Here is a 24,095-nt window from a genome sequence, read left to right as displayed (position 1 = left end):
GAGAGAGAGAGAGAGAGAGAGAGAGAGAGAGAGAGAGAGAGAGAGAGAGAGAGAGAGAGGATACGAAACACAAGGAGAAGGAAGCGATGAGTAAGAGGGCCCAGTGTGATTTCTGCTTGAGAGGTCGCCAGGGACAGAGCCTGGGTACTGGGATGCGGAGATCAGGCCAGCAAGGATTAGAGGAAGAAAAGTCTCATGGAGGAGAAGGTCCAGGAAGACAAAGGCAAGCCCCTGTGTGACTGCCATGGCAAGCATCCTTCCAGCTGAGAGGGGCTGTGGGAAAGCCCTGGCGGCCCGGCCCCTGTCAGTTCTGGTAAAAGCAGCTCTTGGCAGTGGTGCCCCAGGGACTCCAGGAGGGCTGTGGGCTGGCACACATTGCTCCTTACCCTGGCCACACTTGGGGACTGTGAGTTCCCAGGCCCTAGCAAACAACCTTGGGCAGAGTCCCACTTCCTCTCTGAGAAAAGCTTTGGCGAAGGAAGTAGGGAGGGACAGTGCATCTCTAAGGGATGGACTCCCTCAAGAGTGCCCCAGATTAAGGTCATTCTGGCTGTTTGCTACCTTCTAAGGGCCCTCAGAGGGAAACAGGAAAGAAATGACCATTATTCTCCAGGCTCTTGCTAACATGGGTTTGATGACAGAATTCTATCGTTTGGAGGGGCCTTGCAGAAGCGATAACCCCAATACTTCATTTTACAAAAGAGAAACAGAGCTTAAGGCACTTGGCCCAGGTCTCCTGGCTGCATGGTGTCTAAATTCTAGCTCAGGATGAGTCCTCCAAGCCCACAGGAGAAAAGGACCCAGGGAAAGGATCCAGGGAAACGATCCAGGGAAACCCAGAACCGAGAGCTCTCTTGGGGACTTATTAGTTAAGAGCACATGCTCTTGAAAAGAATTGAGGTTCAAACACCTATATGGTGGCTCAGAATGATCTATAACTCCAGTCCCAGTGGGTTCAGTGCCTTCTTCTGACCTCTGCAGGCATCAGGCACATACATGTACACAGACATACATGCAAACGAAGTATGCATACTTATGAAATAAAATAACTATAAAAATAAACTTTAAAAAAATAAAGAGTGTTCTCTTGGTCTGAACCCCATGAAGCAAGGGCTGCCAAGGTCAGTTTTGGGGTGGTAGGGAGAGGCAAAGTCATTGTGACACCCGGCATCAAGAAGCGATAAATGAGTGAGACAAGGGGTATGCTAATGACCTTATCCTGATCCATTCTGAGCTGTCACAGGACTGCTGTGTATCATTTGTGTGTGTGTGTGTGTGAGAGAGAGAGAGAGAGAGAGAGTGTGTAAAGATACAAAGAGATACAGAGAAGGAATGCAGGATGCTTTGAGCAGTGCGGGAGGGCATGACATCCTTTGTCACGTTCTGGCCAAGCATACTGTAACCTAACTACAACTCATAGCCTAGCCATTTCTTGCAGCAGAGACTGTCCTGTGCAGACTCACAGCCTGTCAGGGAATTAAGGGATTTTGAGGGTCTGTTAACTAACTTCTTGTCCAGAGTGGAACTCCTGAGACCCTGTGACTTTTCTAGAAGCTTCCGAAGAGAGAGAAGCCTCTGCCACCTGGGTTGCCATTCAGCCTGGGGGCTGGGCATAAGTGTTGCCCTGAATCTTGAATGTTTATCAAACCCCGTGGCTCCTTGTGGGATGTCATTCTGAGGAGTGTGCAGAGCTGGGTCCCGCATCCATTGACTTCTCTGGAAGTGCTGAGGCCCTGGGCCTGGTGGTAGGACAGGGCCTGGGAGCTGCCAGGGTAGGCTTCACTGGTATCGAGGTTCACCAGGCACATGTCCTTGAACAAATGGTTTCATTTCTGTGAACATCCCCTCAGCTATAAAAAAAAAGTGAGGCCCCCTCCCAGGGGTGTGAAAATACTCACAAGTGTCCCTAAGTGCCTGGAGCTTCTTGTTTGACCCACTGTTACCTTACCCAGCCTTTACTCCTGTACCCTGAGGCTCTTCTTGACCCACTTCATGGATCTTCTCTCAACCTCCAGGCAGCCACATGGGCAGGATGCTTCTAGTGTTTTATCTGAGCAGGAAAAACTAGGAGAGGATGAACCAGAGCCTGGTCCTGGGCAGTTGGAGCAGTGACTCTTGGCACTGGGTAAGAAGGCTGGATCTGCCAGCTGGTGTGGACCAGCCAGCATGAACCAGCCAGCTGTCCCACCATTCTCCTACCTGGTGGCCACGACCCCTGAACAAGTATATCTGGTAGAGAAGGCACTGGCAGGCCTGCCTGTGGTGGCCTTCTTGCCACAGTCCTCCATGCTGTGGACAGATAGCACGCTCAAGGCCCTTGGGCACAGCCAGCAATGTTAGCTAGCAGATGCTCCCCAAGGGTCTGAAGGTGGAGCTGGGGAGATGGCTCAGTGGGTGTGGGATTTGCGAGTGTGAGAGCCCGAGTTCAGGCCAGATAAAAGGATGACTGTAAAGGGGATGTAAACATGGCTGCTTGTGAACCAGAGGAGGCCGTGCCTCTCTGGAGGTGAACCGAGCCTGACAGTCTCACCAATAAAACGCCGAGGAGCAAACTGTAAAGCGACAGAGGCTGTGTTTGCTAGGGCTAAAAATAGACATTCCCTGGTGTTCTGTAGTAACACCCGAATCACTTCACGGCTGTGTAATGTGGGAAAAAGAAGATCTATTTCATGCCTTGGTCTTCTCAGCCGTAAACAAACAGGGCTTGCTGTCCGTGGTCAGCATCCTAACAAACTGTGGGAAAGATCTCAGCACGGCAGCCTGTCAGCCATTCGAACCCGCCCATGGCCATTTTGATGGCAATGCGTTCTAAGATGAGTCTGAAATTTCAGAGAGAGAATCATATTTCTGTTGTTGTTTGTGCTTATATTACCTTTTACATACCTGTGATTCTATTCTGCCATGCGTTCTGAACATTGTCTACTGAGAGAACACGTAAGGCGGGATTTAAATGACTCTGAGAACGCTGTGGTCTTACTGCTTTCTTTGCACTTGCATGGGCAATCAGGGGTGGGGGAGGGCTGGAATCGTGTTATTGTCCAGAAGGGCTACAGTGTAAAGCCCGGCTTTGACCTGACCCTCACCAAGTGGTTTGCGCATCATCTCATACCTGGCTCCAAGACATTGTTTTCTTTTGGGTTTTAGCCCTAATTCCAACGCTGCTTTGGAGTGTCTGCACATCCGCTGTACACCGTCCCTTTAGCTATAACCCACAAGCAATCAGCAATCCTCCCCTACCCGGAGACCTTTGCACTTGTTTTATGTCCCTGATGTGAATAGGTTCTTGGACTCAAATTTTAAGAGCAATACTGTGCCGTTTGCTTAGTGTGCTCAGAATCCCCCATTTGCCTCGTCTCTTCTTGTGTATGTGTTAGGTTACCCTCGGGAGCCCAACCACAGCTAGAGGAACAGGAAGCCTTCTGAGGCACACAGCCTCCATGAGCTATGTGGTAGTTTCTATGGCTGCCCGGGAAGCCTACTGCAGTCAATCCGCTTGAATTTCTCTGTAGATTCCATGGATATTTTATAGGGAGAAGCTTAGCCCAAGTGGGGCTCCTTAACTTCGCTTGTGAGACTCTGTGGTATATGCTACGTAGGTGGCCTTGGTAGTACAGGGGAGACTAGTCACAATTTCAGCGCATCTAAAAGCCTTGTTCTGTGTTTCTCCAATGAAGTATGTTCGTCTGTTTGGTTGTTAAACTAGGAATGGAGGGGAAAATCCCTTTAGCAGGCTGTAGTCTCTCTCTCTCTCTCTCTCTCTCTCTCTCTCTCTCTCTCTCTCTCTCACACACACACACACACACACACACACACACNTCTCTCTCTCTCTCTCTCTCTCTCTCTCTCACACACACACACACACACACACACACACACACACACTTGGAATGCTTTCCAGTGGGCTCTTTCTAAACTGAAAACATTCTTTTAATGTGGAGAATTCCTAGGAAGGCTATGAAAACCCTGGTCTTGTGACATAGCATCCCTCTGGAATGGCGCCTACTGAAAGGTTATTAAATTTTTACCTTTTCATCAATAAAGTTCTTTATGGGACATTTTTTTTCCTGGCTGCATTTTAATGCAATGTCCCCTGCCCCAGATGCACGAGGGAGGAGACAGAAAGGCCATTTAAAAATCTGGTCTTAGAATGGCCCTATTATGCATCTCACTGAATCTGGTGCCACGTGGGCTCTGCTCTGTGCGGATACAGTTTTAGCTGTTGATTGCTTTCACTAACCCAGAGAGAGACTGTAGCCTGTAGTATGGGGAGGGACACAAAGATCTCTCCCTCCCACCCTCAGGGAGGGTGAATGTCTGCTGAGCAGAGCCCCACCAGCTCTTCTTTGAGCTGATCTGAAATCCTTGTATTTTGAATATTTTCTAGAAATTTCCCTTTCTGGATTTAAGGACCTGATTCTCCTTTTTTAAAGTTTCAAGTATAAAGGTGCCAGTAACAGTGAATATTTGGGAATACTTGTAGATCCTTCTTTTGTCTTGATGATGCTTGCAGCCAAGATGACTGGGTTTTGTCGTTGGCCTCGGTACTGCCTAGTTTAAATCATGTTTTTCTTCACCCTCTGGACTGAGGACAGCACCGTTACTTTCCACAAAAGGGATATTGATGGTGTTCTTGTGTTCCCAAAGCTCACTTCATATTGGAGCCTGTGCTTAGTGGAGCCCACAGGAGTATCCAGGCCAGCTCAGAGCATCAAGGAGAACCTGGCTTGAAGGTCACCGAACTTCAGTTTGCCAGGACTTTCTAAAGAGCTGGGGGTTGACATCTTGGTAAAAGCCTGGGCTTGGGACAGTGGCCCACAAACCCCAGGGTGCATCACAGTTATATGGAAGATTGACAGGCCCTGTATCAAGGCTGAGACTCAGAAGTCCCAGCCAGGGCCTAAGGATCTGCAGTCCACCCAAGCTCCCAGGTGTTCGTGCCTCGGCTGGAACTGGGGAGCACACTTTGACTGGGAACTGCTAGTGTAGTGTCTGCTGGGGCAACTCTCATTGTCAAAGGTGTTAGGACAGGAGCGCCTTCTGTTTGCTTGCTATGGGGATATGGGTTGAAATAGTTGAGTCTGTTTTCCCTAAGAGGAGCCTGTGTGTGTGTGATTGTGTCCTGGTTGCAGCAGGCTTCTTACAGAGGAATCTGTACAGTTCCACAGAGGCAAGGTGGGGTTTAGAGTCAACATCCAGCCAGACCTGGAAGGAGACAGACACCCATCTGCGTGATGTTTATGTCCCACACAGGGAAGACTGTTTCTTCCTTGAAGGTCCCGGTGGGCCTGAGAGTATGTGTGCGTGTGTGTAACTTTAGAGATTAGAATGCTTCTCTTTGGCAGAGTAATGCCATACCTCTGCATGGCAGAACTGCCAGGTTGTCCTTGCTGGTCTCTTCTTAGAGACCCTGCTATAGTTTGATGAGTCTCCATCCTTCAGCACAGCAGCATCTATGAGATAGGTGATTTCACAGAGTGACAAATGTCCTCTGAGTCATAAGGGCAGGGTGAAGTGACCCTATGTGGCACAGAGACAACGGACTTTCTCTGTTGTTTCGGAAGCACCTTTAGTCATTTGTCCAACAAATGCCATGTGAAGAATGAGCATGCTCTGTGTAGGTGTGCAAGTGAATAACCATGGAGACAGGAAGCCATGCCAGATGCTTCTCATGGCCATGGCCAGACGCTTCTCGCTGCTTTGTAGGAACAGCAGATGGGTGGGTCGAGTGAGAGCAAAGGGGCCCATGTAGGGAAGGGACATTTAGGTGAGACCAGAAAGAGGCCAGAGAAAGGCAAAGCCCACAGCTGGCCAGGGCACTTGCAATGGAGTTAGGGACCCTACTGAGCCCTTAAATCAGGGCCTTCTGCATGTGGTTGTTATGAAAACACACAAGGCATTGGTATTGACTACATTTTTGCCTAGTGACTATCATTTTTAGAGACTTTATATAATCTGCTGCAGATCAGGGGGTGCCTGTGCAGAGGACAGAGGCAACCAGGGGGTGCCTGTATGGAGGACGGAGGCAACCAGGGGATGTCTGTGCGGAGGACAGAGGCTTCACAGCCAGAAACCAAGCTCCCGAAACAAGCCTGGCCTGGTCATCGGCTCGTGTCTCTTGTTGCTTTGCTGAAGTAAGAGGGATAGCTACTACAATGCCACACACACTGAAAGAAAGCCAGTGTCCTCCTTAGGGATCTAATGCCCAGTGACAGATTTCTGTCTCTCTCTCTTTTTCTCTCTCTCTTTCCCTCTCCCCCACCTGCCTTGTGCTTGTGTGTCTGCCTCGCTCTCTGTCTCTCCATTTGTGTGCGCTGACGTGCGTGCATGCATGCATCCGTCTGTCTGTTTCAGCTGGAGAATGAAACCCCATGCCCCACATGCTAGGCCTTTCACTTTGTCTTCCTTGGAAGCTATTCAGACCATAGTCTTGGGGTCAGAGAAAGCAGGCCGTTCTCAGCTCTGTACCAGTGGAGCAGCACAGGAGTGTGTAGCTCCGTCTGCTCTTGCTTTTTTAATCTCTAGAGAACCAAGTGTTGCCTTTGGTGTTGGTTTGGTCCTTTGAAGAACTGTCTCACTGTGAAGTGACTTCCATGTCTGGGTAGGAGGTCCTGTATTGTCTGTGGGACGTTCCAATGTGTACTGCCCCGTTGGGGCAAAGTGAGTCACTCTTCATATTCTGCTTGTCTTCAGACTGAACATATGACACTAGCATGTGTGGAGGTCATCTCTGGTGTGGGTCACCATCTACAGACCAGCCCACCTGCACTTCACAGTGAAGGGTACAAGGGGCTCAGACAGGTTAAGGAATTTGCCCAGGGCAGCACAGCTAATGAGTAACAGGGCCAGGTGATCAAGGCTGATGCTTCAGTTCCAAGCCAATCCTGGGGCTCCTGGCCAGGCTTCCTGGTTGAAATCAGGTGATTTTCACACATGTGGCAGAGTGAGAGCCTGTAGGAGTCATTCCAGGCCAGTCTCTTGACCTTGGGGTCTCCTTCCAGTGCATTACCAATGCCAGGGCCGCAGCTGTGCATGTCACTGGACATATAGCTAGCTGTGCCTTCCAAATGCCATCTCTATAAGTACCTTTGTCCTCTTTTTCTACCTCATTGAGTGAGCTCCCGAAAGCAGAAGGTGGTGCCCCAGTGCCAGACTTCATGTATCTTGCCCATCTAACAGAATGAATAGTGAATTAACTCATTTGCAGAATCCGGTCTTTAATTTTGGAAACAGAAAACCTTAAATAATTAGTATTGATGATGAGGCCAGAGGGCGGGGAGCACACAGCCTCTCCCCACTTTTATGCAGAAATTGCACTTTGCTTCAGAAGCGAGACATTTGAGGTTAGGCATTTCTGGGTGGCTAAGCTCTTTCTCCAGTATGTAGCCCTCGATTCTGCTTCTTGAAGTTTTCTGGGCTGAGTTTCAGATGCTCAGAGCTCCCTGCCTGGCTTGTCTGAGCAGTCATGGTCCAAGGCTGAATGCCGTATGTTTTGTCTTTGCTTTGCTTTTTTTCCCCCCATTCTCTGCTGAATGAAAAAGTACATGTCCTTTGTCCTTTCTGGACTCGATAAAATTCCAAAATCATGTCATTGGACCCATGTTCTCATGGAACTGTGAGAGCAGTACACTTGGGAGGAAGCAGGGGTCAGGGAGACTTGCTAGGCCAACATCGGTCTTTTCCAAGGGTCACTAGGAGGCACACAACCATGTCCAGGGGACGATAAGACGCCCTGAACCAACTGCTGGGCAAAATTTTGTCAACAGCACGCCTAGCCTCGAGATGTCCTGAGCTGTGCCATCCTCACTGTGGTGGAGCCTCCAGCCAGCTCTCTCCTTAGAACTAACTGTTGCAAACCTACCATTTCACACCTTAACCCTGACTCCAGCCCCTCCCCAGACGTCTCATCTTCAGCCAGATCCAAACTGCAAAGGCCCTGAAGCCTGCATCACTAGTCGGTCAGAACCATTCATTACGGTTATAGTGTAGCTTATAATGCAGCTACAGAGTTTCCCTGCTGTAATTGGGGTTCAACAAGTTGTATGGGATGTCAGAACACAGCACCACTGGAGTGATGCTTCTCATCCATGGCAGACACCTAGTAAGCTCTTAGCACAGACTCTTCTTTTCAGCCCATGACGTGGCCCTTGGGGCAGGCAGACATAGTGCGGCAAAGGGTGAATTGCATGAGAATTATGGTTTTATTGTCTATACAACTGAAGGTTTAACTCAGACTCCTGCCTCCATCTGAGCCAGATAAAGACGCAATTCTCCTTGTGGGGAGAAGAAGAAAAGCACAGTACACTATTGTAATCTAAGAAACAGGCACTATTTATGTATCGGAAAGCCTTGCTTTCAATAGGGCTAACAGTAACAGTCTTTTGGCCCAGAAGCTACTATGTTTGCAGCTGTAGAAAGAGAGCTGTAGAAGTCACAAGTAATGAGATGCTAGGACTTTAGGGACAGACGGCTCTGATACCAAGGGAGGCTCCCTCCGGCAGCTGCCCGGTCAGTTCAGCAAGCACGACTCATAGGTAGGCACCATGTATTTGATGTTGATGAAGGCATCCTCCCCTCCGTAGCGCTCGAAGGCTTCCAGGGTCTCCTGGATCAGGTCGCCAATGTTCTCCCTCTTCTGCTGGCTGTAGTCGATGCCATCCCCGGAGTTCACTGGATCAGGCAAAGAAACCAAGAGGCAGTTATATCTGTGCACTGTTCCCAGAGTCCCACCCCACAGGCCAGGCATTTCCCGAGCACCTGATAGGAGACACTGACAGGTCACAATTTCACGCTATCTTGCTGAAATTTGAGGCTGGTGGCAACTCCACAAAAATACCAAATTGTGTATGATGGTGATGCCAGGGCCTGAGATCCTAGCATCACCAATCTGAGGCAGGAGGATCACTATGAGTTTGAGGCTAGCCTGGCTACATATTAAGATTCCCCTTCTTTTTTTTCTTGTTTTTTGTTTGTTTGTTTGTTTTGTTTTTCAAGACAGGGTTTCTCTGTGTAGCCCTGGCTGTCCTGGAACTCACTTTGTAGACCAGGCTGGCCTCGAACTCAGAAATCCGCCTGCCTCTGCCTCCTGAGTGCTGGGATTAAAGGCGTGCGCCACCATGCCCAGTGATTCCCCTTCTTTTTTAAAAAAAGTCAACCAACCAATGAACCAGCCCATTAGACAAATGAGAAGAGTAATAAAACTCAAACGCTGGGCAGAGCTAGTGAAAATGAATCTAAAGTAGACAAATGTGAAGGAATCACGGGACAAGCTCCCTTTCCAGACAGGAAACCTTGTCCACATCACAGCCCAGTGCATAGTAGAGGGATTGTCTGTGGTTAGACCAGGCAGGTAGCCCCACGTAGCTTACAATAGGCAGGCTGTAAGGATGGGCTCAGCTTAGAGCCATGGCCTATGTCTTTGAAGCTTTGTGTACATGATGAGTCTTTCCCTCGAGGGTTGGGGACCGCAGGGTCCTGCAGTTATTCCCAGAACTTTGCTGTGGCTGCTCCAGAGTGACATAGGACATTTGATGGTCCGTCTTAGGGTTGTGGCATGCCAGGGAGCTATTGTTGCCAGTCTTGGAGCTTGCAAGTCCATCCTCCTGCAGCTTGCACTTGACCACTGTGTCGGCCTTGCTGGTACCATCAAAGACTTGAGTCCTAGGTGGCCTTGGCAGGCCTTAAAAACCTTCAGGTCTCCCTCCTACTCTGAAAACTCAGGCTGCAGCGACTCAGACAAAAGTTCCCTGACAGCACCTAGACTGTGAGATATCTGGAGGGGCCCCAGTTCTGACAAAGGTGCACCTCCTGTGCACCCTCTAGACTCCATTATCATGGTTTCTGTCTACAGAGTCATTAACACACTTTTTTGCTGCATCCACAGTTTTCTGAGGGCTTCGGTGTCCCTGTACCCAGAAGGGGGACATTATTGCATTTAGAGAAGTTGCTCACATTGCCTGGTGACACAGGAGGGGGCGACAAGCTGGGCTTCTAGGGGACAGAGGGATGAAGAGGTGAGTGAGGGACAGAGGGTGGCACTGGGCCAGGGAGCAGAGAGCATCCGTGAGCATCTACCTCGTAGAGGAACAGTTTACTTTGCTCATACCTCAGGTACAGCCTTCAAATATTTACCTCACTTGATGTAAAAACAGTGGAGTTTAAATTGATGCTCCAGACTCCCTATCCCAAGTTACTTGGGGACATTTCAAAAGGACCAGGTAGTGGTTCAGACCAGAGCAAAGATAACAATGAGGACCCCACCCAGCACAGACAGCACTGCTTTCATCTGGTGTTTTTCCAGAGACTTCTTAGAGAAATAGGACTGTCTGAGATAATACAGAAAAAAAATGAACTGTCATTCTGACCGCTTTTTAAAAGAGTGAAGGCAGGTAGAAATACAGCAAAGTTGCAAAAGTGGAGTCTTACAACTGTAGCACGCATTCATTTATCCTATCAGGTGAACTTACAAAGGTTGACAACACTGTGACCAGGAGACTTTTCTCTCCATGGTGGATACCTTGTGGGATGGATCTCAGTCTACCTAAAAAGTTGAACTCACTAAGTGGCTGGTTATTCAAAATGTCAAATATATGGAACACTTTCATGAACATTGCTCAAGGCCATATTTATTATGTGGAAAGAATATTTATCACCAAGAGAGAAGCATAGTAAAGACTCTTGTCATATTTTTGAAAAAAAAAAAGCATAAATATCAATAAGAAAACAAACCACAGGTAAACACGAGTTTAAGCAAACAGACTACCATTATCTTCATCATTAAAAGTTGGCATGATGCACCCTAAGAAGAGAGGGTACTGTTAGGAATGGCCACACCAGGGAGAACGTGAGCAGTCTGCCAATCAGAGCAGGTCCTGGAGTTGAAACTGAGATGCTTGGGTTTGGCAGGAATTGTGGGGAAAAAATGGTCAGAAACAAAGAAGGGGGCCAGGAAGTCAGGTACCAACAGGGTCAGGCAAAGCTACAGGAGAGCATACACTGTGTGCTAAGACTGATGGCTAAGTGCTGTCCTTAGAAAGGAGGACATGCCAGGAGTCCACCTGGAGTGAAAGTGTCCCAGGAGGTCTTGGGATAATCTCTGTGTCCTTCTCCCAAATGACATTCCTTGTAAGTACCAGCCCGTGATCTTTCCTATAGTTAGTGATCTTTCACACAGGGAGAAGTGGGCAGGCTCTGTTTGCCTCGGACAGTTGAACCTACAACACTCCCTACCCCACAGGCACCTGGAAAATCAAATTGGTGATGCTGGGTTGTGACAGCGTTGGTCCAGCTCCTTTTAGACAAAGATCTATGTATTAATCACTGGTCAATAGCGTCTTTTGTTGTGCCCAAAAGGTCAAAGACTGAATGGGTCACAGGACAGGCACATTTTCCCAATGTAGCTAGGGGGTTTGGGAAGTCTGCGCACAATAGAGAGCTTAACACACCCTAGGCTTCCCTCCCTTGCAGAGCACGGCAGTGACAAGCAGCACTTTATTCCATGTTCTTACTTTTTAAAAAATATTTAGCTGTGGGAGTAGGCTCTGTGGCTTTGTTTGTCTCAAACTGTACCAACCCCAACGAGAAAAGAACGGAGCAGAATAGAAGTCGCTTGTTCGGAAGGGAGTTGGAGTCGCACTGTTCTGTGGTTGCAGAGTGTGGATCATGGGGGCAGACAGAGATAGAAAAGCTAAACAAAAATCAAGAGCCTGCGCCTTGTTCTGCATGCTGTAATGATGACGGGCCAGGCTAATGTCAAGCTATGCTGACAAGCAGGTCAGGGTGTGATCTCCATTTTGAAACTTGGGCTGTTCTCACCATTTCTTGAGAAGCAGGAGTCAAGGTGGCTCCTTTGAGCTCCCTGCTTTAAATGCAGACAATGCCACTGGGAAATGTGTTTGTGAGAACAGGACCCTTAAAATAACAACAGCAACATCAACCAGGTGGTGATTTACAATTGCCAGCTCTGATTGGGAGCTGATATTACTACTTAAGAAGTGGGGCGCCTACTTTAAGTTCAGATGGCTATGAAGAGACGTTGATGATGGAAAAGATATGTTTTTTTTTTTTTTGGTTTTTCGANACAGGGTTTNTCTGTGTAGCCCTGGCTGTCCTGGAACTCACTTTGTAGACCAGGCTGGCCTCGAACTCAGAAATCCGCCTGCCTCTGCCTCCCGAGTGCTGGGATTAAAGGCGTGCGCCACCACGCCCGGCTTGGAAAAGATATGTTTTATTTATAACCACATGAGTGGGGCTTACATGGAGGGTGCAAGGCAGACTTGTGCCCCATAAGAGGGACATTCAAACAGCTGAGGGAGGCAGAGGGGCTGCTCTTAGAGATGCTGGCATGCAGGAGGCAGGCAACAGCCTCCCAGAGATAGTTCCCAGTTATTTAAATGCCATTAGCACTTGGGATGCTGAATCTTCTCTGATTATCTGAGAAACCTGCTTCAGCATTAAACACATTGAGACTCCTCTCCTGCCTAATCCCTTCGAAACAGATCTGATTTGTATGCTACTTCTTGGCTTTTTTCAGGTCATGGCAAGACACGTACACTTCCTGTCTGCCCACTGACGGCATCTTCCTGGTGCAGAGGCTCAGCTCATGCCTGTCACTAGGGCCCATAGCAAAGGGCAGTTACATAAGACACATTTGCGTTTCACACAGATATCTGCTACTCGGTGGACACTGGCCAACAGCAGACAGAGATCATGGAGAATTTTGATAAAACATCCCCACTGTGGTTTCAATTTCTAGAATGTGGAAGGCCACTCTTCTCCTTTATTTAGTTACTACTTTACAAAAAGGAAGGAACACAGTCAGAGGTGAGAGATTCAAAGCAGAAAGGCAGGTCAGTTCAGCTGGAGCAGGCACAAACACTTTTCTTAAGCCAGGCTTGGGATTGGCTTTGAAGCCTTGCTCCTTGGGGCTGAGCCCACCCTTGGCCTTGGGAGGATCTGTAGCTAATGTTACAGGGTGTTCTTTGTGCACAGGGAAAACTCTGCTGGGCCCTGCAGGTTGAAGGGATGGTAAGTGAATACCTCAGGCCCTTGCCTCCATGGGAGCTCACCAGTGGGGAAGGCACTCTCTCTCCATAGGCTGCCTTTCATACAGAGCAAATGATCAACACCACCCACGGGAACACACATGGCTCCTGAAGTGCCTACAGTCACTGCCCACTGGACATGGTCCCTGGCCCACTTCTTTTAGCGAGCCGCCTACGGGAGTCTTAGGTGAGAGACAGGCAAAGCAAAGCAGTATGTGGATGGTCACCTGGCTCAGAGAAGATTCCATTCAGATTGGGGTTTTTCTGTTTTGAATGCTGCTTTTTTTGGTAATACTCTAATGGTAAGTGGAAAGATAGTCTCGGGAACAGTCACAGCCACTAATACTTGGAGATAAAAGCCTTATTTAAATCATGAGAAATACACAGAAATACACAGAAAACAAATAAATGCTGGCTTCAGGTCCTTCCCTGACACGCAAAGGATGAGCTCGGTGGCTCTTTCTGACACTGACTAATCAAAAGGCCCATTTTAAGAAAGAAACATCTTTGTTAACTCTGACATATCATGGCCTCAGGCCGCAGTGGTGGCCTGGCCCTCAGGACTAATCAGGACAGGATCTCACAGCTGGGGGCAATGTCACCAGTGAGGATGACAAATAGGTGCCTGCCATACCTCCACGCCTTGGGCCTGCAATGGCCTCAAACATTCTGTAAGGGCCAGGAAAGATGGTGGGTGAGGGATGGTGAGATGGCTTGCTTGGTCACAATACCCTGACGACACGAGATCTGCAGGAAGGACAGTAAGAACTGATTCCCACAGTCTGTCCTCTGCCCTCCATATGCGATGTGGCAAACCCTTACCTCTACACATCCAAAAACCAAAACAGAAAGTTAAATAATAAGTGTACTAAAGATGCCGAAGAAAACAATAACAGACCTCCAGATGAGGGGGGCTCTGATGATGCTTAGATGTTTGTTCCCTGTCTCTTCTTGCCCAATTTGCTAGCTTCTAGAGGTTCAGACTTTCTGTAACTCATGAAACTTAATAAGAAAAGGGATTGGTGTTGCCTCCCAGGTGTCTGATAGACCTTGAAATAACTGAAGAAATCAGGAAGTAGGCCAGGGATACAGAGAGCAGTGAGCAGGCAGAGGCCAGTTGGCCTTTGCCCTGAGCAGTAAGTAGCAGTGCTGGAGGGAAACTGGCTCTCTCACCCCAGGGGCTGAAGGACAGCTGGAAAGCAGGCTTTGCAATAGAGCACTGCTGGGTATTATGGTGGTGACACCCTCCATCCCCTCTGCCTTGCTGGTGCATAGAAAGCATGTGGTCTCAATTAGCCGATTTGCACATAGAGTACTTGAATGTGACCCAAGGCCAAATCCTGATCGAAGCTTTCCCCAGTGAGGGAGTGTTCAATAGGAAACAAAGTGCCAAAGTGCCTTTGGACACCAAGGCTGTGTGGGTGCTGGTCTCAGAGGGCAGCCAGGAAGGACTCTTGTCCATTGTGGCTGGGTGAGCTTGCTCAAGGAACACGAAGTGGAATTGAGAATACATCAATGGAAAAAAATGCAATTGTTTCTGGATCAGAAAAGGCCTGCATCTGGTTCTTGATGAAATCAAAAGCCCCTGTGACCTCTTGGGATGTGGTGGCTTATACCTGTAATTCCACTATTGACTTAGAGGGAGCAGGATAGCAAGTTCAAGGCCAGGCTAGGTATAGTGAAATCCAACAAAATAATAGCAAAGGAGGAGACTTGTGATTTCACTATCTATCTATCTATCTCTCTCTCTATCTATCTATCTATCTATCTATCTATCTATCTATCTATCTATCTATCTATCTACCTATCATTTCTATTTCTTATGGTACCAGTTACAGCTAAAGCTGCCTTCCTCCTTAAGTGGCTTGTGGTGATATCACCAAGAGATAAAGCCCAGGGCCCAGGCGCTGGTCTTAGCAGGTAAGCTGGGAAGACTCTATTGCAAATGTCTTTTGGACACTGAACAACTGTAGATTTTCTGTCCCAAGCTTCTGAGTGATGCTTTGCTCCAGGCTTGCTGTAGTTAGCAGTCACAAGATTGAGAGAGCCAGAATGGCAAGTTCCTGCTTGTGATAACTGCTGCTTAAGCAGATATCAGGTTCAGTGAAAAAAAACCCACATTTTAAGAAAGAAATTTATTTAAATAATGCCACTGAGATAATGTAATGTTTATGAGTTTAGGAAATGTAGATTTTGAGTCATTTTTTCCTTTCTTTTGAGACAAAAATCTCATTATGTTGCCTAAGCTATTATTTTAAAAAATATTTTATTAATACTTTGAAAATTTTACACAATAAATTTTGATTGTATGCAATTCTCCTTCAGCTCCCCAGGTCTGCCTCCTTGGCCACTTTCCCTACTTTGTATCCTCTTGAAATGTTTGATTATGTATTATCTATATTATATATGTGTTATATATAAAATATATTTATATATAATATGTACAAATATGTTATATATTATATGCAAATAATAAAGAAGATATAATTCTACATTATATATGTATATAAAAATCTCTATATAAATAAATATATATATATCATATTCTTGCAAGTGGGGCCATCTACCAGGGCCCACACCTTAAATACTTAAAGAAAACTGACTCTCTGTCTCTGTCTTGTTGTGTCTCTGTCTCTGTCTCTGTCTCTGTCTCTGTCTCTCTCTCTCTCTCTCTCTCACACACACACACACACACACACACACACACACACACACTGACAAATCCAAGGCTGGTTTTGGACTCCAGGTTTAGTGATCTTCTTCCACCAGCCTCCTGAGTGCTGGGACCACAGTGGTCACAATACTGCCATGCTTGGCTTTTTCTTCGGTGTCATTGTGGATCCCTCCATGTGAATAGCTGTGTCTGTTTTAGGATGGGGAGATTATCCTTTTTCTGGGGGTGGGATCATGAAGGGGAGAGGACTATGAGATCCAAAGGTTGGGTATGCAAAGGCAGGAAAATGCCCAGGGAACTAAGGAAAAATTCATTTTCCCACAACAAGTAAGAGGAGTTGGCTTTGGGGCAATGGTTGAGGTTAGCTGCTTTCAGGAACTCCCAGAAATGTTGCCTTTAATGTTTGTTTGTTTGGATTATTGTTGTTGTTGTTGTTATCATCATCATTGAAGGAACTGGTCTTTACCCCCTTAATCATGGTTATGTGTCACCCCATTGGGAATTCTTGGTGTTTCTGTGCCAGACGCCACACCAGGCACTGTCTCTTCCACAGCCTGGAATCCTGTTGGAGACTGTACCCTGAAGGACGACTCTGCAGTGGATATTTCCAAACTCTTGTTTTGTGGTTGGTGTGTGAATTAAAGCTGCAACAGTGTTGCAACCACAAACTTTTAATAACCATCTCAGCTGGCACGCTGGAGATGCCCAAGGGCTTACATCCTTCAGGCTGCTCAGATCTTGTTGACATTAATGAAATTCACAAGGTCTCTTTTCTCTGAAGAAGAAAGCTTTGAAGCAAACCCTGGGTGCCCAGCTGGGTGTCCCACTCTTCTAGCCTCACTCTTCTCTCTCTCTCTCTCTCTCTCTCTCTCTCTCTCTCTCTCTCTCCTGACTCTGAAGCTGGGTGTCCCACACTCTGCTTCTCCCTGACATGGGAGCTGTGGACGAAAGCAGGAAGCAGCTGAGCCATTGCCCCTGAGGGCTCCAGGAGGGCCCTGGTGGATGGTGGACATTACTCATGTATGTGATGGGTGGTGGCTAACAGCCAGTTTAGTAGCCAAATTTCCACCCCCTGGACAAGGGATGCTTCTAAACAGCTGTCATTTTTCAACAGCAGCATAGCATTACTTGTCTAAGGTCCGGTGTTGGTGGAGGAGGCACTGGGCCCAAGGAACATAATCTGGGGTAAAATTCCTCAGTAATGGGCAATGTAGAAAGAATCTGGGACGAGTAGGGGGAGAGGGAAAATGACCAGCATATATTGTATGAAAAAAATTTCAGTTAAAAATAAAATAAAATTCTCTGTAACTTAGCAGCTGTTTACCTTGACCTTAGTCATGGCCTCTGTTTAAGAAAGGGATGTGCCTTCAGCCTCTCACCCTACTGCAGCCCTTTATACTGTTTCAGTATCACTGTGGACAGGTGCTACATAAGGACGGCTCTCTAGCAGACAGCTCCTACCAACACAGCAGCATACGTTTCTTCAAAGCAATCCACAGATCCCGGCAACACCAAGTTCAGTTTTTAAGTCAAGTTCTAAGAAAACTTGAAGCGAACAAATGTTTACCAAATTAATTCTAGTCAGGCAAGAGAACACTGTCAAAATTTAAATTATTTGTTGACACCCTACCACATGTTGTCCAGGTCCATGATTTCAATGTCTGTAAGGTTTATTAGTCCTTAGTACAGCATAACTCATAACTTTTTTGAATGTCCAGTTGAAAATGATTTGGTCAAGACGACAACAACAACAACAACAACAACAACAAAAGGCAAATTAGAATCTTCATTGATTAATGACTGCTTTGATTTGGATGTCATACCGAGAGAAAAAAATAGGTGAAATTACTAGTTTATCCCTGTCTGGAATGAACATACCGATAGAGTCTACAGTCAGGGAAAGGGGCAGAGTGAAGGCTTTTGAGGTGAGAACTGATCTCTTTATGATCTAGTGAGCAGATGCATCAAGAAAGATGCAGAGCATTACGAATTCTCTACATCTGCTGCACACTTGCTGCCTCAGGGTGGAGTCACGACAGCAAGAGCACAGGGCCTCTTAGGCAGCGAAGGTCTTGTGAGACAATAGCTGTGTGAGCCAAAGACTACTCTCTCTTCCCTCCAAGAAAAGGAGAAGCCATGTCCAGGCGGGTTGGACAATCAAAGTGACGTAAGCAAGAGGTGGCGGTGTGGTGCTGAAAGAGAGGGACAGAGCAGGACCCTGTTATGTGTGAGAAGGAAGAAAGAGGGGTGTCACTTGTCACCACAGGAGGGCTGGAAGGGTGCAGAACACTGCCTCCCCAGTATAGCAGGGTGTCAGCCCCATAGAGTCGGCGCCTTGACTTCAGAGAGGCGCCAGGTGAGGAAGGCAGCCAGCAGGTACTGGACTCGATGCAGTTGGATTGCCCAGCATCTCCTATGGGGGGCACCGGCACATGGCCTCCCCTGCACATGGCCTGTGAGAGGGGTGGTCATGCTCGCTTTCCTTCATCATGAGCAGGATGACAAAGTCAGGGGTCTCAAGCACTTTTTTTCAGTGCTGAGGATCCATGGTCAACACGTGGAGAACTGCAGCATTAGTTTCACGTTTAATCTTCTCATCCTTATGAGCACTTATTAGGCTTTATGTGTCTTACTTACGGCCTACAGATGAGGGACGTCTGGGGCTCTTGGTGTACATGGGAGAGATTGGGGCTGCTTGGCAGAAGCTTGCCTAGAGGATCAGGTGGGAAGCTGAGGAGCAGGAACCTTCTAAGGAGCATACTGGCCTTTCAATAGCTTTCAAAACAGACACAGAAGGCCACAGGAAAGTCACAGGTGTCGGTGACCTTTCTGAATCACGTTCAGGCTTTCCAGGCTTCATGAAGATGGGGAGGCTATGGTCTTCCTATGAGATGCTCCGCAGGACACTCCCATGCTACGCTAATCCCCAGGTGGGAGGAGCAGGCCGAACAACCTCTGAACAATCTCTCCTTTTCCCAAGGGAAACGTTTGATTATCCCAGTGACTTTGGTAGCAGCCGTTGCTCCAGAAAACTTAGATCTGCATGGAGCTTGTAATTAATATTTAAGTTTAGCTTGATTAAATTTCTCTCGGAGATCCTTGGTCATTTCTTGTCATCTTGATAAAGACTAACACAAATGCTTTTTTGTTTGGAAGAACGTACAGAAGCCTACTGGGGAATGTTGCAAAGTTGCTGGGATAATTTTAGCTGCCTGTGGACTGTCTAGGTGAGCCTGCATGGCAAAGGTTAGCACCACCTCCCGTTTCAACACAACACAACACAACACAACACAACTACCACTTCTTAGTCTTGTGGTTTTGTTTTCTTTTCTGCAACTGAGGCTTTCTAAAAGATGCTATTCTCAAATCAAGTAGTAGTCTGAGTTCTCCATAATTTGATTTCACATGTTATGGTCCTTACAACTTTTGCCTAGGGCTGGACAAAGAGCTTCATTGCTAAAGTCCATCCTTCCAAGCATGAGGGCCAAAGCATCCTCCCAACCTGCCCCATCCAGAACCCACTCAAAAGAGCTAGGTGTGGTGGCCCGCTCTTGCAGTTCCAACCATGAGGAGACAGAGATATAGGTGGATCCCTGAGGCTCCTCAGTCAGCTGAGTCTGCTTTGTGAGCCCCAGGCATGTGAGAGACCCTGTCCCTAAAAGAATAAAAAGCAAAAAAGTAGATGGCACCTTAGGAATGGAACCGGGTGGTTGTTCTTGGGTTTCCGTGTGTGTGTGTGTGTGTGTGTGTGTGTGTGTGTGAGCATGTGTGCACCCACATGTGCACACACAGACAAATAAATGTAGAAGAAGCGTTCATTTACAAAATGATCTCAGCTCCCAAGCCATCTTGTACCCTGTATAAGGGTGCCGTGTGAGGGAATCTGCAGGTGACAGCCTGCCTCCAGGCACAAAGCCCAGAGCTAAAGACTTGTATGGTGTGATGCACGATTTGTTCTACTTTAAAAAATTAAATAGAATGCTCTCCGTGATTGTGCTGGCATGAAGAAGCCGTGTTGTGCTGCCCCAGTCTTTCTATAGGTTAGGCTTTGCTTGGATATGCGGGCTACATCTCAGCTTGCCTGAAAGATCTACTCTTTGAAAGTTCTGAAATGAATTTATGAGGACAGAATTTGAATAGATTTCCAAGCCATTAGCCAGAAATTTTATAGAGTGGGAATAGTTCTCATCAAATGAGCTCAATTAATGCAAAAAATTATATATTTAATGAACAAATCAAAGCAATCTGCTGTGCTAAACTGAGCTAAGTGCTGTAAACGGGACAGAGCTAACACCCTCTAGCCATTCCTAAGTGTCTCAGTTAAAAATAACCTTGGACTATCTTTCAAAGCTCTGGCGATCAACTTTTATCAGCTTTCACGTTGGTGAGTTAAATGTGGCAAGGGACATTCACCAAGTGTCTGGGGCTTGCATAGCAACAGACTCACCAGTGTCCAAAGTTTTGATTGGACTCACCAGTGTCTGCAGCTCTGCTGAGTCTAATCAAAACTTCTTGAGGACATGCATGCATACAGACACACACACACACACACACACACACACACAGAGAGAGAGAGAGAGAGAGAGTGATAGGCTGTAGAGGAAAATTAATATGAAAGAATGTTTGTTTGCCTGACTTACATTTTTATCTCCTGAAATTCTCGAGTTTAGCATACCCAGTTGCTTTTTGTCTGAATCAGGACTTTGTCCAGACGAGTGGGGACAGAGACAGCACAGTAACAAAACAATGTTTTGGGGGATGGTCAAGAGGATGCAGGCCAACTTGCTGTTGACCCTGCATAGCCTGCTACCAATTTGCTCTGACAGAAACAGCCTTGATGCTACATCCACAGGATGGAGGTGGTGATGAATAAGAGTCTACAGGTTGTGACTTTAGTGCTATCAAAGCCCATTGAAACATGGTGGTCATTATAACTCCATGCACACTACTCCTTCATCATGGCAGATTATCCACAATGTAACCTTTCTCTTGAATGGGCAGGGAGAGACCCCAGTGAGCACTGTGTAGTCTACATTTTGCCCTAGTGTTTGATAAAAGAGGCTCATTCTACCACTTCAGAGGGTCGCAGTGATGTTAAAACATGGCGTTGGATCATAATGGAGTCAAGAGCAGTGGGGTCGGTTTGACCTAGGACATGTGTGATCACCTACAGGACACACTGTCACTAAGCTGCAGGTTGTCTGCAGCCCAGGTAGTCATGGTCCCTGACAGGAGGATTTCACGTGTCAACAGTTTTTAGCTTAAGTTTATACTCAGTAATGTCTTCCTCTTCTTTCAGACCCTCGGCAGTCCTGGTGTCGAAATGAATGACCTTGTTTTCCCACTGTGGCACGATTGGCTAGATGAAAGTGGATGGTTCTGTGCTGTGCCATCACTAAGTCTTGACTTTTCGAATCTCAGGAACATGCTTTGCTATTGTTATTTCCTCGATTGCTGCTTCTCTCTGAGAGTTGCCGTTCTAGCAAATCAACTGGAAAATGTGGGGTTTCCTTTCGTCATGACCATGATGTGGAGGCCTCTAATTATTCAGACAGTATCTTGTGGCATTCCTGTGGGGGCTTAGTGCCTGCAAGACAATTCCCTTTTTTATTGTTCTTGAGGAGAGATAGCTAAGTGGCTCTTAATAGTCATACTATAAATCTAATTTTATGTAAGACAATGAGATGGGTTGGGGAAGAGGGACCTTGCCTAATGTGGACAACAAGAGGAAGGGATGTCCAGATGGGGAGGGTATGAGCCTGAGTCTCTGTCCCATCTCTGAGATGAGGTCAACTTGAGAAGATACAATCCCACTTCATATAGCACCATTAAGATCTCTGCCTGTACATGGATCGCTACTTTGACCTGGGTGTCTGAACCAACTCTTCCGTCATGCCTAGAGTCACTTGCAGAGCAGGCTCATGGCTCTGAGGATACTGGACTGAATGGCCTGGCAGATGAGCACAGCAGTTGGGCAGTTATTATGCCTCATGACCTGTCAAGTCAGATCAGGACAATTACAAGCCCCATCAGGATGTATGTGGAGACCTGGACGAGGCTCACCAGTCTTCTTGGTCTTTTCTCTGAGTCTCTCAGCAGGGATCTACTGTTGTTCAACTGTCCATGGCCTCTACCTGAGCTATTCTGCTCAGTCCCAGCCCTAGAAGCATCCTTCACTGGGGAACCCTGTTCCCACACTCCTGTGCCCGAGACTTACTACTAACTCAAGGGCTTGCTGTATGGCTGTGGCTCCTTAGATCTGGATCAATTGTTTGCATTTTTACAGGTCAGAGAGCCAGTGGCAGTGAGTGCCAGTGATGGAGTCTTGGGAGTCTAGACAGTCTACCATAGGAAACCTTGCACAACAGTGCAGGGTAGCAAGTATAGCAGCTACACAGCCAGCCTAGTGTCACCCCAGAGGCCAGGAAGTTGCCTGTTCACAATTTCTGTCTTCCGGGCCTACCTTGTACAATTCATTGTCTTCAGTCAAGACTATGAAGGTATCTTTAGACTGCATTGTCTATGAATGCATAGACACCATTGTTATTCTGACTGGTGTGCAAAGTGTTAATTTGTTAACATATATAATTCTAGAATTGAAGTTGATTCGGCCTGTATCGGCACGGGTATGCTCTTTAATATGTAGGTGAGTTCAGAGATACAAATTGTCTAGGACTAGCTCCCCTGACCTGGGGGACACAGGCACTGAAGGCAAGGAGTCAGAGAGAAGAGACAGCAGAGTAGAAGTTGGAAGCTGAACTTGGATGGGGCCAGAGGTGAGGCTGACCAGTAGCTGGGGAGACTAAAGTCTGCTATCTATCTTCTGGCAAGGGACAGTGCAGACAGCTGTAACACAAGCCTCCACATAAATCCATGCCAATGACCTTAGCCTTCGCATGTCCTCTGATGGGAACAGGCTTCAGCTGGAGTCTCTTTTAAAGCATCCATAGGCACAGCTGGCTGTACAACGATGTTTGGAGGTCCAGGAATGACTGACTGTGCCCCCAACCTTAGTGCTAACAAGGGAGGAGGGGAGTGGGATGTATATGTTACTGCATGAAGCAAGGCTTTGGAGCCAGGAGAGACATGGAGAGTAGATTCCAAAGTTCAAAATAAGTTACAAAGGCATTCAGAATTTCTGATCAATGCAGGGAGGTCAGAATCAAAGTCAGATCAATAACTGATATGGCCATTCAATGAACAATGCAATTATTTGGAGGGAGCAGCCATTCATTACAGGCGATCTTTGGTTCAGAATCATCTCTCCTTTCAATCTATTTCCTTGTATGCCATTAGAGCCTGTTAGCAAATGCGTGATAAACTGAGATAAAGCAGGCCATTTACAGATCCGTGTGAAACACACTCCTGCTGGCAGGTCTAATTACTAGCCTATTTGAGAGATCATGGTACAATAAAGTGGGAAGAAATACACCTGCAGGCTGCATGTGTTACCACCTGACCCAGCCATTACCCTAAAGCTGAGTCTGTCAAGGAACCATCCATTCATCCTCCAGAGGACCACAGAATGGGGGCCTCAAACAAGCTTGACACAAAAGCCGATGGAGAATAAAACCTTAAGTACCTTTAAGCCCTCTTACAATTGTTTTCTGATAGAGAGAGCTCAGTTGGCTCACTTTTTAATCTGTTCTACTGTTCTTTTAAAGAACCTGACAGCTATACGATGACGAATTAGACATTCCATGGCACATTAGATGGTGGCATCTGCATTTCCTGCAGGGTGGAAGTGGAATATCACAGGAACAGGTTTCTACAGGGATCTTCCTGTCTGGGTGGGTCATGGTTAGAAAGGAAGGTTCCAGAGCACTGGCTGGTGCTGTGTGGTAGAGAGCTACAGGCTGTGTGGAAGGGGATGGACTAAGGCACTCTGCTGGGCTTTGTTGAGCAAAGTGTTACGATTGGCAGAAACACAGCTACAGGCACGTACATCTTCCCCCCCCCCCAATTTTGAATTAGGTATTTTCTTTATTTACATTTCAAATGCTATCCTGAAAGTCCCCCATACCCTCTCCCCTACTCCCCCCTCCCCTAACCACCCACTCCCACTTTTTGCCCTGGTGTTCCCCTGTACTGGGGCATATAAAGTTTGCAAGACCAAGGGGCCTCTCTTCCCAATGATGGCCGACTAGGCCATCTTCTGCTACAAATACAGCTAGAGACACGAGCTCTGGGGGTACTGGTTAGTTCATATAGGGTAGAACAACACCCTTCAGCTACTTGGGTACTTTCTCTAGCTCCTCCATTGGGGCCCCTGTGTTCCATCCAATAGCTGACTGTGAGCATCCACTTCTGTGTTTGCCAGGCACCTGCATAGCCTCACAAGACACAGCTGTATCAGGGTCCTTTCAGCAAAACCTTGCTAG

General features: G+C 47.2%; 1 protein-coding gene across 1 annotated transcript in view; it reads right to left on the bottom strand.

Moving 5' to 3' along the window:
• Positions 1 to 8,183: 8,183 nt before the first annotated feature.
• Positions 8,184 to 24,095, bottom strand: part of Pacrg (parkin coregulated) — a 447,117-nt gene continuing 431,205 nt past the window's right edge. Inside the window, exon 5 of the mRNA XM_021186392.2 lies at positions 8,184 to 8,667. Coding sequence (XP_021042051.1) covers positions 8,507 to 8,667 — 161 coding nt within the window. The 3' untranslated portion in view covers positions 8,184 to 8,506. The remainder of the gene's footprint in view (positions 8,668 to 24,095) is intronic.

Source organism: Mus caroli, chromosome 17 (assembly GCF_900094665.2).
Source record: "Mus caroli chromosome 17, CAROLI_EIJ_v1.1, whole genome shotgun sequence".
Taxonomy (NCBI): domain Eukaryota; kingdom Metazoa; phylum Chordata; class Mammalia; order Rodentia; family Muridae; genus Mus; species Mus caroli.
This window is presented reverse-complemented; position numbering and strand designations above follow the sequence as displayed.